Source organism: Lepidochelys kempii, chromosome 6 (genome assembly GCF_965140285.1).
Source record: "Lepidochelys kempii isolate rLepKem1 chromosome 6, rLepKem1.hap1, whole genome shotgun sequence".
In the NCBI taxonomy this organism is placed as follows: domain Eukaryota; kingdom Metazoa; phylum Chordata; order Testudines; family Cheloniidae; genus Lepidochelys; species Lepidochelys kempii.
The window spans coordinates 35622229-35638998 of record NC_136385.1 but is presented as its reverse complement, the minus strand read 5'-3'; the positions used below and the strand labels follow the sequence as shown (position 1 = coordinate 35638998).

Here is a 16770-nt window from a genome sequence, read left to right as displayed (position 1 = left end):
TTAGTACTGTGAGTATGCTTGGTATTCCGGATTTTTCTTCGTTTGGTGTGTGCTCTTTGGAAACTTTTCACCAGAAAATGGAGGAAGGTGATGGGAAGTGATGCAAATGTCAAATACTTCCCTCTTCCACAAATGTATTTTTTATGTATCTGGTTGAGTGAATTAATAAGCTACATGCCACTTATGCAGAAAGCGTACCAAATACATATTTATGAATCACTGCATGTATGATGTGGAATATGGCAGAGATTTTTCCCCCCCCTCACTCAATTTTTTTAGACCAACTTTAGTCTATCTAAACCTCTTCTTTTTCATCTTTCTTCTGGCATAATTGATAAACAGAAATAATTAATAAAGGTAAATGGGTTTTTGGTTACATGCAAGTCCTGTAAATAGTTTAGTCCACTAAACAGTAAATAAAGTAAAAACAATACAAAAGTAATACCTTCGGGTTAGGGCTTTTCCACAATGCGTCTGTCAGTCAGGCTATGGGAAAGCAGAGCCAAGTGTGGAAGATATACTAGCAGGGTTGATTTAAACATCCTCTTAATTAAATTTAGAGATCAAAGGGGAAAGATGTAAAAATAATATGAAACAGATGTAGATTGGAGTTTCTGTTCTGTGGCAGCTCATTGTGGATTACTATTTATAGGAATAATATCAGTTTCCAGATAAAAATATTGAAGACATGTAAAAAAGGTCAGTTATTTATGGGATGAAAAGAGATGCACAAAATATTGCATTTGTTAAACAAATACGATAGGCCAAATTCAGCCTTGCATAAGTGTGTGCAACTCTACTGAAGTCACTGAAGACTGAATTTCACCCTGGAAAGTCAGGAAATAACAATCTTTTAAAAAGCCAGACATTTTGGAAAATGTACAGTTAGGGTTACAGAACAATTTTAATTATGCAGTCAGCACACCTGCAAGATATATCAGTTGTGATCCTCACAACTTGGTCTCTGGTTGCAGGCTTCTTAAATCCAATATTTTTTGGAGGTAGCTCTAACTTAATGAAGCCTGGAGCATGTGGCTGCAGTTACTTGAAGATCTGAACAGTACCACAGTTTAAGTAGCTAGGAATAGCTGGACTATCCAGGATGAAAGGTGACTGCATCCCTAGGAATCTAGGCAGCTGTGGCTGCTAAAGAAATAAAAATATTAACTATGGAGTTACTGGTGTGTCTCCATAGTTAGACTAATTGGGAAGGTGAATGCTAAGCGTTATGTAATAGAGAGAAAACCCACTTAATTAAGCAGCAAAATTTTTTTATAGACTCATTATTTTGTATATTAGGAAATCAATGTTTTTAATTTGAGACTTGTTCTTTCAGATTAACATTCCCTCTCTGCAACTGCTGGACTCTTCAGTATATATGTGCCTGGCTGCTTTTAAAAATTCCCTTTAAAATGCAAAACATTAAATGATAGAATGAAGTGGGGGTTTTGGGGTTTTTTTTTCCCAAACCCTCTCCCCGCCCATCTCTTGGTCACTACCTATTTGTCACTCTCCCTTGCAGTGAAGGTTTGATTAAGGTAAAGATCTGCAAGTAACTTTGTGCAGGCAGACAGACCCCAGTACCCAGACAGAAGTTGCAGAATCAGTATCTAAGATAGTAAAAAATGCATTACATTTCCCTTGTAATCATGGAATGCACAATTAAGTCAGCAGCTTTGTCCTTAACATACATCACCAGTTTTGCTTAGGAATCACATTGGTCTTTAAGCAGCTTTATATTCTGCAGTTTGAACATTGAGTAGGGCTGATAAGGATGGAATTGCAGCCATAACTTTGAATGCATCTGATGAAGTGAGCTGTAGCTCATGAAAGCTTATGCTCAAATAAATTCGTTAGTCTCTAAGGTGCCACTAGTCCTCCTTTTCTTTTTGCGAATACAGACTAACACAGCTGCTACTCTGAAACCTTGAATTTATGGACACTCAGTGTCTTAAAAAAAAAAAAAGATTCTTACTCTCTCCCTTTTGCCAGCTCCTTCCTCAACATAATGAGACTTGACACAGTGTGTAGCAATTTTTGAAACCATAATGATGGGCTGTGTATTCAGATGCATTTCAAAATTTATATTTACTAGGTTTTGTAAACAGGTTGAGAAGAAGAAAAACCTCTTCTCTGAGGTTGGGGGGAAGAGAGAACTATTTTTTCCTCTTTCCTCATTATTCATTTTTTAAAATGCAGCTTCTGGCTAGAATCAGACATTGCTGAGGTGCCTTGAGAAGACTATTCTTGTGTTTCCAGCTTGACTGGAAGTGAGGATTATCTTAAGTCTTGAAAGCTTGTTGGTGCAGTCTTCGCCAACCCAGTTTACAGAGCAAGAAGTTTAGACAGATCAGCTAAACCATCTGAACTTTCCGATGCTTATCTGCGTTGAACCACTGGACCTTCTGAGATTCTTCCATTGCTAATACCTGATCAGTTGTGTAAGGGTTTCAGAGCTATTAGGAATGATTAAAATCTCTTCCGTAAAAAGTATTTGCTTTGTATTTGGATTTGTGCTGGAAATGGCCCACCTGATGATCACTTTAGATAAGCTATTACCAGCAGGACAGTGGGGTGGGAGGAGGTATTGTTTCATATTCTCTGTGTATATATAAAGTCTGCTGCAGTTTCCACGGTATGCATCCGATGAAGTGAGCTGTAGCTCACGAAAGCTTATGCTCAAATAAATTGGTTAGTCTCTAAGGTGCCACAAGTACTCCTCTTCTTTTTGCTTTGGCACAGTTTTGTAGTATGAATGCTTGTTGGATCATATTAAAGAAGTTCTGTATTAAAATCACAAATGAGTTTGATTCCCCATAGTTCAAATTCCAGGGTATTACTAATTAAGAGGTCTCTTGGTTTTTGGTACTGTTTCTCTCCCTCTATGTGTGAAACTTGCAAGCTGCTAACTGTGTTAGTACATTCTAAGACAGTCTGTTCTCAAAGCAATTCACAGAGAGAGAGACTCAAAACAATACTCTAACAACAGAAACAGCACCCAGAGACTCCCCGCCCTTTTGTTGTATTAACAATTGTGATTAAAATAGAGATAGAGGATGTATGTGGATGGATGCTTGGTGTGGATAATAACTGAATGATCAGGGAGGTGTCAGCCTAAGAATCCAGTGTCCATCGGCTGAAGAAGGCATCAAGTGGAAATAACCAGAGGACCCCCCGGAGGGCAGACTGGAATCCACCCAACAGCCTCAAGAATGGGAGAACCAAAGAACAAGATAACATCTTGGAGCCGTCAGGAATGTGCTATCTGCTGATTGATTCAGCAACAGCATGATGAAGCAATTCCCATAGACTGGCATAGGAAGAAATTCCTATAAAAATAGACTCTAAAAAGTGAGAACTTTGGGGTCTGATTCTGCAAACCAACTTCCAGGAGCATCAGATGAGCATCTGACAAGGTCCTGCTCCCTCCTCATGTCCAGGCCACCTGGCCAGTGGCTTGGCATGAGCAACTCTAAGGCTGGTAACTATGACAATAACCTTGCAGAACCTGTGTGTGTGTGTGTGTTTGTATGAATGAATGTGTGAATAAATATGAGATTGAATGGAATGTTATAACTATAACTAACTGCTTACTATGATTCTTTCTGTATTCACAATAAATGTGGTATTTTGCCTTTTTCCCTTTAATAAGATCCTGCTGGTTTTTATTTTATTGGTATAACATGCTTTATAACTGTCTCGTAAAAAATCTTTTAGAAATAGCTGTCAACAGCAGCATACTGGACATGTGTGGTTAATCACCTTTTAAAATCTCTCAGCCTTGAATGTTTAACTTAAACTTCTGGCAAGAACTAGTGCTATATAATAATCAGTTGCAAATTCAAATGAAGCTGTTCCTGATCTCTGACCCAATTATTTGTTCACCATCAATGTTGTGCTTCTTGCTGTGCAAAATGGATTGCAGCAGTTTTTAATGAACACATTTAAAAAAAGAAAGTTGTTGCAGAGATACCAAGTATGTTGGGTTTCAGCCTGGTGCTAGCTTTTATAGTGAAGTTATAGACCCACAGCAGGTGGGAATTCGACTGGAAATACTGGAAATATTCGACTGGACTGGAAATATCTTATCCTGCAGTAAAACTACTTCCGTGCTCAAAGTGGTGTCCTGGTATCTGCCATTTTGGTTTCAATAGCAGAGAGTGACGAGATGAATGCCAGGACCAGCTTTTCTCATTGCTGTATGACTTTTAGCAGGACCAACATTTTTGTGTTAAGCCCTTTCTTAGTCAACCATGTTGAACTCGTATCTGCAGAATGCACTGAGGTACAGAAGAATCTGCATTAGCATAAGAACTTGTGTAGATCAGTGATACTCAGACTGAGACTCAGGAGCTGCAAGTGGCTCTTTAATGTGCCTCCTGCGTCTCACGTGATATACAATCACCATGTGATTTATTTATTAACCAATCTTAAGTTATTAACCAAACAGGATGCTTTTACTCTGTTATTAACCAATTGCAGACTACTTGGTCAGTTATTTTGCTGTGAGAATTATATATATAGAATACACACAAAGGCGCACACACACACATTTATACATAGAGAAGGAAATAATGAATTTAACCCCTGAACCACTGAGGGCCGAGTATCACTGGTGTAGATAATACACTGTGGGCTCTCTGTGTCACCTTTTAGACAAACTGTTACACTTGGACTTTCTAATTCAAACTATATAGCATCCCATCAATTTGTTGCCTTGAGTTTAAGTGTATTTCTTTCACAAACATCTTTCTTTATTGTTTGACTTTTAGATTACCAGAGATTGATGACTGTGGCAGAGACCATCACAGCTCTAATGTTTCCATTCCAATGGCAGCACGTATATGTTCCCATCCTGCCAGCCTCTCTCCTTCATTTCCTAGATGCCCCTGTCCCTTATTTGATGGGCTTGCACTCCAATGGACTGGATGACAGGTCTAAGCTGGAACTGCCTCAAGAGGTGAGAGAAGCATGACTGGATTGATAGATATTTTACAGGGCTACTAGGTTATTTTGGTAGAAGTGTGAGAGAAACTGAGTGAACAATGAAATCTGTAATAGGGAGTGTAAGGTGGAAACACACATTATGGGCATTCCTATTTGCACTGACCTGGTGGATTTCATTGGGGATATCAGATAAAATCCATTCCAATGAAAGAGAGAAGTAAAACTCACTGTTTTGGGAACTTTCTTCTGTAGTAAAGTTAAACCTTGTAGTCTACCAGCTATAGTGTATTAATGCAGTAAAGGTACTTGAAGAAAAAATACAATTTGACCTACAGAAAAGTCCATGTTTATTTGTTGCTAGTTGATAGTAATTGTGTGGTAGACACTATACAGTCACAGAACAAAAAAGATGATCCCTACCCAAAGGAGATGACAGTCCAAATATGGATTTGGGGCCGCACAAATGGCTGCATTACATTTATTTTGTCCCCTTTACCCGCCTACCACCAGTTTACAAGCTCAACAGGAAAGGGTGGCATGGCTGGCTGTAGAAATCAGGGTGTGCTGTGACAGGATGGCCTTAAAAACTGTCCGAGACAGCACAGGGGAATGGCTGCAGGAGCAGGTAGCTGTCATCCTGAGGCTCCTAAACCAAATAGGAGCAGAGCTCCACTCCTGGTAGACTTGAACTTAACATACAGCAGGTACCTTCCCATGCTGTTCAATTCCAAAATCCTCAAGGGGATCTCCACCTCTGAGGTGTGGGAGAGCACCAGCCTGGCCGATGTCTGCTCCAGCTTGGGAGCCGTGTTGCATATTGGATCATATTTTAATCAATTAGTGCCATATAATGCATTCTCAAAAGTACTGGGAGTTTTGAACCCTAAAACTACATGCAAGGAGGTGTCCAGAAAGTGTTTGGCCATCCATCCTGCTCTCATATGACTAATATATGGAAGCAATATGGAAGTCTGAACATATTGGCACGCGAGAGCACGTTACAGTAAAATAGAGACTTTCCAGCATTAATGAAAGTGTCTAAATGTCTTCTTAAATCATCTTGGTTTGGATGAACTGATTTTGGAAAAAGGCCTTGTGGCAGGGCAGGGGTAAAACCCCTTGAATGCCCTGCCAAAATGCTGGCTATGCCCTGCTTTCTGGTAGGGAAGCCAGGTGCAGGAGCCCAGGCAGTCAGCAGAGAGCCCAGCTGCAAGCCCTAACCAGGGCCTGCTCACAGCAATGACCTGAGCTAAGTAGCGGCAGCTGGGCTGAGGAAGGGAAGGGCTATAAAAGCCCTGGAGAAAGCTCAGTCAGGAGGCTAGCCTAGGAGGAGGTAGAAGGTTTACAGCTCTGTCTCCTCACCAAAGGCAAGGAGCCGTATGGGCCAGGAGACCCTGGGAAGGGTCTGAATTGGGATAGCTGTTGGGGGAATAAAAGGGACTACATGGTTGTAAATAGAGACACAAGGATGAAGCACCAAAGAAGGCGTTGGGACTCTTTATTTGGCCGGCCAACGCAGGGCACAGGCACGAGGAGGTGGAAGCCTGTGCAGACCCTGTGACAAGGCCTATTGATGTAAGAACATTTCGGTGTTTTATTCGTACGATTTCTTTACCCTTTTGCTAACAATGACCATCAATATTTTCTTTAGTGATAGAGGCATCTAGCCTTTTTCAGTAGACTGTTGCTTTCAGAATTAATACCTGTGAAGTGCAACTTGGACACTATGATCCAACTGGTGTTTAAATGCTAGTGTAGGCAGGACAAATCCATCCTCAACACTAGCTGAGTAGGGAATAGAAAAACACTGGTTATGGAATATTAATGATGAACAAAGAAAAGGGCCAAGAGTTTATGGACATCTAGCTGCCTCTTTTTGTTTTCATTTTAACTTACGTTTTTTCAACATGATAAAAGAGAAATCAGCAAGAATTTGGCAGAAAAATACATGCTTTTCATTATCCATCAGTGCAGAAACACAGCTTGACATAGAAAACTTCCTAAAAAGGCCTCTTGATATTCGAGGGGCGATTCTTCTGTAAATCTCCACTTCAGTCACCATGCCAACACTTTGTTATTTTTATTCAAATCCATATGTCAACTAGTGTTTATAATAGTTTATTTTCAGTTGTTTATCTTAGGAACTGAAAAGTTAAATCTTTCCCTTCAGATACTGTCACATTCTTTTTAATAAACATTGAGTGATTTGTGGTTTTTTTCTAGTACAGCTAAGCCTATATTGATCTGTCTATTTTTGTTTACTCCTTGTTTATGCATCAGTATCGTTAATGACACCAGCAGGAACATGCAGAACTTTGAGAATGGTCAATTACTTCAGCTTACTTCTGCTAGCAAATGTTGCTCTTGGTTTTGTTGGGCCCAATGAATATAGCTAATACTGATTTTTTTTTCTTTTAGTTTTTTTAGCTGCCAGCTGGAGTGAAATGAATGTGTGAGTCTGCATATGTGTATTAGTAATATATATTATTTATTAGTACATGGACTTTTTATTTATACAGTAACCTAAAAGTCAATGGTCCATAACAGGTGAAAAAAATATAGTCCCTTCACAATGGAGGAGGAGAGCTTGTCTTTAGAATCTGGAGAAAATTTCCCAACAACTTAACGTTAATAATTTTTAATTTCACATTTTGAATCTAAACTGTTTGACAAGTAAATGGCTTTCTGAAGGGCTTTCTCAATATTCCTAAAAGACCTAAATAGGAATATATCCACTCCCTATATGCTCAAAGTAATCCTTCTAGCACCTACATTTGGGAAGTTTTGTTACAAATAACTTTTTTGCAGAATTAAAAGTTGGTTTTCTATAGCAGCTCATAGATAAAACAGAATCTTCTGAGGAAAATGTAGTGTTGAAAGGGGTGTTCCAATGTAATTAAACCAGAGTTTGGAATAGCCTGGACTAAAACCTGGCTCCTCTGAAGCTTAAATGGTTCAAATTCTTGTTCACTCTTACACCCAATGAATGGACAGTACTTCATTCTGAGAAGTCCCACTGTGGAAGTACAGATAGACTAAATCTGAACTGAGTTTTATCACTTTGCCTCTACTGCTTCACTAGTTAGCTAATATTTTCTTAGCAGAAAGGAAGTTATGCCTCATCGGATGACTGGAACAAGTAAGTGTGGTCTCCACATTCCAAAAATATTTTTTCCAAATTAAGAAAAGCTGCAGTCAGTCCCAAAGTATGGCAGGTTTCCTCACCTCTTCTCCTGTTTAGCTGTGAGGCAGTACCATGTGGATATTTATAGGATTTTTGATATTCAGGTTCCATCTGAGTGTTTGGCTGCCTTTACAATTGTATTTTTAACTGCTCTGTCTGCAATCAAAATGTTCTCAGGTTTAAAAGAGGAAATAGATTTTTCTTGAAGGTAAACTGCTGGCAGATAGGAGGGAAGATGAGGTGCCAAAACACTTTAGCCTTAAATATTTTTGCAACTTCCTTCCTCCACGTTCTCCATTTCCCTCTCCCCCCAGCGAACCATAAATTGGAGCTTCTTATTTTGTTCTCTGACTGTTTCCTCTTATTTTGGAAAAGCTTTGTTTCCAGCTGTCCTGCCCTGTGGCTTTATGTTCAAGGTTTGTAACATGAGTGGCCACTCCAAGTAATTGACTGGAAATATTTTCTGCGTTACTTTCAATACTATCGTGAGTTTTTTACATCACATGTTTTTCTAATGTACTAGATCTAGTGCTCACCTCTGGTGATTTCGCACTTTAGGTCTTACAGGGTTGCTCCCCATCCAGGGTTGGCTGTGCTGCTCCATGTATGGAATCTAACTTCTGTAGTTTGCAAGAAGGCTTTTTATTTTGAGACTTGTTTTGGAGCTTGTTTGGGTTTTTCCTGAATTACCAGGAGTATTCTAACGGTACTGCAAACTTCTGTGGTACAAATATACAACAGATAATGAGTTGGGGGAAAGTAAACCAAGTTATACTCAGGTGGGCCTGCAGAGCTCAATAACATGCATCTGTGTCCTCTCCCACTTGTTATGAATGAACGCTACATATAAAAGCAAACCTTGGTCTTTGGGTACAATGTACTTTTGATGTGCCCCAAACTGGGGAAAGAGCTACCCATGTATGTGAGTGAATTTGGAGATCTGCCAAGGTAAATCTACAGAGTAACCTTATTCTGTATGAATACATGTGCCTGCCCAAGAGGTGAAATTGAGAAGAAAAAGAGATCCATACTAAGGGTATGTCTACACTACGAAATTAGGTCGAATTTATAGAAGTCGGTTTTTTAGAAATCGGTTTTATATATTCGAGTGTGTGTGTCCCCACAGAAAATGCTCTAAGTGCATTAAGTGCATTAACTCGGCGGAGCGCTTCCACAGTACCGAGGCAAGCGTCGACTTCCGGAGCGTTGCACTGTGGGTAGCTATCCCACAGTTCCCGCAGTCTCCGCTGCCCATTGGAATTCTGGGTTGAGATCCCAATGCCTGATGGGGCTAAAACATTGTCGCGGGTGGTTCTGGGTACATATCGTCAGGCCCCCGTTCCCTCCCTCCCTCCCTCCCTCCGTGAAAGCAAGGGCAGACAATCATTTCGCGCCTTTTTTCCTGAGTTACTTGTGCAGACGCCATACCACGGCAAGCATGGAGCCCGCTCAGGTAACCGTCACCCTATGTCTCCTGGGTGCTGGCAGACGCGGTACGGCATTGCTACACAGTAGCAGCAACCCCTTGCCTTGTGGCAGCAGACGGTACAGTACGACTGGTAGCCGTCATCGTCATGTCTGAGGTGCTCCTGGTCGCCTCTGTGAGGTCGATCAGGAGCGCCTGGGCAGACATGGGCGCAGGGACTAAATTTGGAGTGACTTGAGCAGGTCATTCTCTTTAGTCCTGCAGTCAGTCCTATTGAACCGTCTTATGGTGAGCGGGCAGGCGATACGGACTGCTAGCAGTCGTACTGTACCATCTTCTGCCAGGCAGGCAAGAGATGAGGATTGCTAGCAGTCGTATTGTACCATCTTATGCCAGGCAGGCAAGAGATGAAGATGGCTAGCAGTCGTACTGTACCATCTTCTGCCGAGCAGCCATGAGATGTGGATGGCATGCAGTCCTTCTGCACCGTCTGCTGCCAGCCAAAGATGTAAAAGATAGATGGAGTGGGTCAGAACAAGAAATAGACCAGATTTGTTTTGTACTCATTTGCCTCCTCCCCTGTCTAGATCACACTGCAGTCACTCACAGAGAAGGTGCAGCGAGGTAAATCTAGCCATGTATCAATCAGAGGCCAGGCTAACCTCCTTGTTCCAATAACAACGATAACTTAGGTGCACCATTTCTTATTGGAACCCTCCGTGCAGTCCTGCCTGAAATACTCCTTGATGTACAGGCACACCCTTTGTTGATTTTAGCTCCCTGAAGCCAACCCTGTAAGCCGTGTCGTCAGTCGCCCCTCTCTCCATCAGAGCAACGGCAGACAATCGTTCCGCGCCTTTTTTCTGTGCGGACGCCATACCAAGGCAAGCATGGAGGCCGCTGAGCTCATTTTGGCAATTAGGAGCACATTAACCACCACACGCATTATCCAGCAGTATATGCAGCACCAGAACATGGCAACGCGATACCGGGCGAGGAGGCGACGTCAGCGCGGTCCCGTGAGTGATCAGGACATGGACACAGATTTCTCTGAAAGCATGGGCCCTGACAATGCATGCATCATGGTGCTAATGGGGCAGGTTCATGCTGTGGAACGCCGATTCTGGGCTCAGGAAACAAGCACAGACTGGTGGGACCGCATAGTGTTGCAGGTCTGGGACGATTCCCAGTGGCTGTGAAACTTTCGCATGCGTAAGGGCACTTTCATGGAACTTTGACTTGCTTTCCCCTGCCCTGAAGCGCATGAATACCAAGATGAGAGCAGCCCTCACAGTTGAGAAGCGAGTGGCGATAGCCCTGTGGAAGCTTGCAACGCCAGACAGCTACCGGTCAGTTGGGAATCAATTTGGAGTGGGCAAATCTACTGTGGGGGCTGCTGTGATGCAAGTAGCTCACGCAATCAAAGATCTGCTGATATCAAGGGTAGTGACCCTGGGAAATGTGCAGGTCATAGTGGATGGCTTTGCTGCAATGGGATTCCCTAACTGTGGTGGGGCTATAGACAGAACCCATATCCCTATCTTGGCACCGGAGCACCAAGCCGGCAAGTACATAAACCGCAAGGGGTACTTTTCGATAGTGGTGCAAGCTCTGGTGGATCACAAGGGACGTTTCACCAACATCAACGTGGGATGGCCGGGAAAGGTGCATGATGCTCGCATCTTCAGGAACTCTGGTCTGTTTCAAAAGCTGCAGGAAGGGACTTTATTCCCAGACCAGAAAATAACTGTTGGGGATGTTGAAATGCCTATAGTTATCCTTGGGGACCCAGCCGACCCCTTAATGCCATGGCTCATGAAGCCGTACACAGGCAGCCTGGACAGTAGTCAGGAGCTGTTCAACTACAGGCTGAGCAAGTGCGGAATGGTGGTAGAATGTGCATTTGGACGTTTAAAGGCGCGCTGGCGCAGTTTACTGACTCGCTTAGACCTCAGCGAAACCAATATTCCCATTATTATTGCTGTTTGCTCCACAATATCTGTGAGAGTAAGGGGGAGACGTTTATGGCGGGGTGGGAGGCTGAGGCAAATCGCCTAGCTGCTGGTTACGCGCAGCCAGACACCAGGGCGGTTAGAAGAGCACAGGAGGGCGCGGTACGCATCAGAGAAGCTTTGAAAACCAGTTTCATGACTGGCCAGGCTACGGTGTGAAAGTTGTGTTTGTTTCTCCTTGATGAAACCCCCCGCCCCTTGGTTCACTCTACTTCCCTGTAAGCTAACCACCCTCCCCTCCTCCCTTTAATCATTGCTTGCAGAGGCAATAAAGTCATTGTTGCTTCACATTCATGCATTCTTTAGTCATTCATCACACAAATAGGGAGATGACTACCAAGGTATCCCAGGATGGGTGGTGGAGGAGGGAAGGAAAATGCCACACAGCACTTTAAGCACAGCACTTTAAAAGTTTACAACTTTAAAATTTATTGAATGACAGCCTTCTTTTTTTTTTGGCAATCCTCTGTGGTGGAGTGGCTGGTTGGCCGGAGGCCCCCCCACCGCGTTCTTGGGCGTCTGGGTGTGGAGGCTATGGAACTTGGGGAGGAGGGCGGTTGGTTACAGAGGGGCAGCAGTGGCAGTCTGTGCTCCAGCTGCCTTTGCTGCAGCTCAACCATACACTGAAGCATACTGGTTTGGTCCTGCAGCAGCCTCAGCATTGAATCCTGCCTCCTCTCATCACGCTGCTGCCACATTTGAGCTTCAGCCCTGTCTTCAGCCCGCCACTTACTCTCTTCAGCCCTCCGCCTCTCCTCCCGGTCATTTTGTGCTTTCCTGCACTCTGACATTATTTGCCTCCACGCATTCGTCTGTGCTCTGTCAGTGTGGGAGGACAGCATGAGCTCGGAGAACATTTCATCGCGAGTGCGTTTTTTTTTCTTTCTAAGCTTCACTAGCCTCTGGGAAGGAGAAGATCCTGTGATCATTGAAACACATGCAGCTGGTGGAGAAAAAAAAAGGGACAGCGGTATTTAAAAAGACACATTTTATAAAACAGTTGCTACACTCTTTCAGGGTAAACCTTGCTGTTAACATTACATACATAGCACATGTGCTTTCGTTACAAGGTCGCATTTTCCCTCCTCCCACCGCGTGACTACCCCCTCAACCTTCCCCCCTCCCTGTGGCAAACAGCGGGGAACATTTCTGTTTAGCCACAGGCAAACAGCCCAGCAGGAATGGGCTCCTCTGAGTGTCCCCTGAAGAAAAGCACTCTATTTCAACCAGGTGACCATGAATTATATCTCACTCTCCTGAGGATAACATAGAGAGATAAAGAACGGATTTTGGTTGAATGCCAGCAAACATACACTGCAATGCTTTGTTCTACAGTGATTCCCGAGTACGTGTTACTGGCCTGGAGTGGTAAAGTGTCCTACCATGAAGGACGAAATAAGGCTGCCCTCCCCAGAAACCTTTTGCAAAGGCTTTAGGACTACATCTAGGAGAACCGCAAATGCCAGGGCAAAGTAATCCTTTCACATGCTTGCTTTTAAACCATGTATAGCATTTTAAAAGGTACACTCACCAGAGGTCCCTTCTCCGCCTGCTAGGTCCAGGAGGCAGCCTTGGGTGGGTTCGGGGGGTACTGGCTCCAGGTCTAGGGTGAGAAACAGTTCCTGGCTGTCGGGAAAACCGGTTTCTCCGCTTGCTTGCTGTGAGCTATCTACAACCTCCTCCTCATCATCATCATCTTCTTCGTCCCCAAAACCTACTTCCGTATTGCCTCCATCTCCATTGAAGGAGTCAAACAACACGGCTGGGGTAGTGGTGGCTGAACCCCCTAAAATGGCATGCAGCTCATCATAGAAGCGGCATGTTTGGGGCTCTGACCCAGAGCGGCTGTTCGCCTCTCTGGTTTTCTGGTAGGCTTGCCTCAGCTCCTTCAGTTTCACGCGGCACTGCTTCGGGTCCCTGTTATGGCCTCTGTCCTTCATGCCCTGGGAGATTTTGACAAAGATTTTGGCATTTCGAAAACTGGAACAGAGTTCTGATAGCACGGATTCCTCTCCCCAGACAGCGATCAGATCCCGTACCTCCCGTTCGGTCCATGCTGGAGCTCTTTTGCGATTCTGGGACTCCATCATGGTCACCTGTGCTGATGAGCTCTGCATGGTCACCTGCAGCTTGCCACGCTGGCCAAACAGGAAATGAGATTCAAAAGTTCGCGGTTCTTTTCCTGTCTACCTGGCCAGTGCATCTGAGTTGAGAGTGCTGTCCAGAGCGGTCAGAATGGAGCACTCTGGGATAGCTCCCGGAGGCCAATACCATCGAATTGTGTCCACAGTACCCCAAATTTGAGCCGGCAACGTCGATTTAAGCGCTATTCCACTTGTCAGGGGTGGAGTAAGGAAATCGATTTTTAAGAGCCCTTTAAGTCGAAATAAAGGGCTTCATTGTGTGGACGGGTGCAGGTTTAAATCGATTTAACGCTGCTAAATTCGACCTAAAGTCCTAGTGTAGACCAGGGCTAAGGGTATGTCTACGCTATGAAATTAGGTCGATTTTATAGAAGTCGATTTTTCAGAAGCGATTTTATACAGTCGATTGCGTGCGTACCCACTAAGTGCATTAAGTCGGCGGAGTGCGTCCACAGTACCATGGCTAGCGTAGACTTTCGGAGCAGTGCACTGTGGGTAGCTATCCCACAGTTTCCGCAGTCTCCATTGCCCATTGGAATTCTGGGTTGAACTCCCAATGCCTGATGGGCCAAAAACATTGTTGCGGGTGGTTTTGGGTACATGTTGTCAGTCGCCCCTCCCCCTCTCCCTTCCTCCATGAAAGCAATGGCAGACAATCGTTTCACAGCTTTTTTCCTGGGTTAACCGCCCAGACGCCATAGCACTGCAAGTGGGAGCCCACTCAGCTCACCGTCACCACTGCTGTTGTGGGCAAGTCTACTGTGAGGGCTGCTGTGATCCAAGTAGCCAGTGCAATCATTGACATTCTGTTACCAAGGGTAGTGACTCTGAGAAATGTGCAGGCCTTTTTAGATTTTAGGTGCATCATATTCCTGTCCTTTGTCACTGAAGAAGTCTTGCAGGCGCACATTCCACAGGAAACAGCTCCAGGGCTCTTGCTCTTTTGCCTTGGCCAAACAGCAGCAGCTCCTGGGTGCCTTCACATCAATGGTGAACAGCTCCACTGCTTCCGCTGCAACTCTGCAGCAGATAGTGAAGTAGGGCTGCTAGCCGTCCTCATCAATGGTCTTTTGCTCGCGCCACCGCTTCCGCTGCAACTCTGCTATCCTGATCTCCTGCGAGCTGGAGGCTTCTGCCTCAGGCTGCTCTCCCAACCGGCAGCACCATGCAGTTTCACCTACCCCAGCCTACTCCTTGCTCCCATGGCTCATGAAGCCTGGACAGTAGTAAGGAGCAGTTCAGCTATAGGCTGAGCAAGTGCAGAATGGTGGTAGAATGTGCCTTTGGACGTTTAAAAGCTCGCTGGTGTTGTTGGTCAGACCCCAGCGCAACCAACATTCCCATTGTTATTGCTGCTTGCTGTGTGCTTCATAATATCTGTGAGAGTAAGGGGGGGACATTTATGGCAGGGTGGGAGGTTGAGGCAAATTGCCTGGCGTCCGATTTTGAGCAGCCAGACACTGATTAGAAGAGCACAGCAAGGCACACTGCATATCACAAGAGACTTTGAAAACTAGTTTCGTGACTGGCCAGGCTACGGTGTGACAGTTGTGCGTTTCTCCTTGATGCAAACCCGCCCCCTTTGTTGATTTTAATTCCCTGTAAGCCAACCACCCTTCCCCCTTCAAAATCAAGTAATTATTGTTTTGAAACCATGCATTCTTTATTAATTAAAAAAAATTGAGATAACAGACAAGGAAACCACCAGTGGTTTTGGGTACATGTCATCAATGACCATTCCCTTGCTCCCTCCCTCCGTGAAAGCAATGGCAGACAATAATTTCTCACCCTTTTTCCTGGATTGCCTGCGCATATGCCATAGCACGGCAAGCGGGAGCCCACTCCATTCACCACTGCAATTGTGAGCATTGTAAACACCTCACATTTGCCCTTGGAGATTTTGGCATATATATTGGCATTACGTCTTTTGGAACGGAGTTCTGATAGCACGGATTCGTCTCCCCATACAGCGATCAGATCCAGTTCCCCCTGCTTTCGGGGACTGCCTGGTCACCTGTGCTGATGAGCTCGCCATGCTGGCCAAACAGGAAATGAAATTCAAAAGCTCCCGGGGCTTTTCCTGTGTACCTGACGAGTGCATCTGAGTTGAAAGTGCTGTCCAGAGTGGTCACAATGGAGCACTCTGGGATAGCTCCCAGAGGCCAATACCATTGCATTGCATCCACACTACCCCAAATTCGACCCAGTGATGTCGATTTTAGCGCTAATCCCCTTGTTGGGGAGGAGTACCAAAATCGATTTTGAGCCCTTTAAGTCGACAAAAATCGCTTCATCATGTGGACGGGTGCAGGGTTAAATCGACCTAATGCTGCTAAATTTGACCTAAACTCGTAGTGTAGACCAGGGCTAAGAAAATGTTCATGCAGCTTAATGTGATCATTTATTTTGGAGTTTCTCGCCTATTTTTAAAATGTGTTGTCATTTTCTGTTTGGCACAGCAGGTGAGAGTTTTTTGCCATGGATTCTATTAGTACAATCACAAAGATCAGTATCTGTTATCAGTATTTTTGGTACCAGTAATACCAGCAGTCAGCTTTAATATATTTGGAAATGTAGCTGCAGGCTGATATCAAAACTATGCTTTACTGTGAACATATACTGTCCAATATGCTCAGTTTTAAAACAAATAAAATAAAAAATACTTCTGCTTTTCAGTTCATACAACAGTGGAAACGTAAAGCAACTAAAAAATGGCACCATGCAGCAATACAAAAAGCCTTGTAGGTCCCAATTGTTGTATTGCGGCAAAAGCAAACTATTAATATCAGTAACAAAAGCACTGGTGTAGCATCATCTGTTAGCTCAAAGTTTGGAACACTTTTCATATTGTACAGAGATCAGAATGATTACATCTAGGAGCTTATTTCCAAATCCTGCCTTTCCTTGACTTTTGAGAGTAGAAATCAAAATTTGTCTTACACCATGTGTGAGTCAAGAGGTGTCTTACCCAGTCATCAATTCATTGTTTTTTGAGTTGGTCACAAAAAACAGATTGACACACAGTTTGTGGAATTACAAGAATGAGCCTTTTATCTC

At 43.9% G+C, this 16770-nt stretch overlaps 1 protein-coding gene across 6 annotated transcripts in view; it reads left to right on the top strand.

Annotated features, from left to right (window-relative positions):
* Positions 1–16770, top strand: part of DENND5A (DENN domain containing 5A) — a 117326-nt gene that overhangs the window by 45819 nt on the left and 54737 nt on the right. For all 6 annotated transcript variants that reach the window (XM_073347532.2, XM_073347529.2, XM_073347531.2 and 3 more), the window contains one exon: positions 4773–4960. In XM_073347532.2, coding sequence (XP_073203633.1) covers positions 4773–4960 — 188 coding nt within the window. The remainder of the gene's footprint in view (positions 1–4772; positions 4961–16770) is intronic.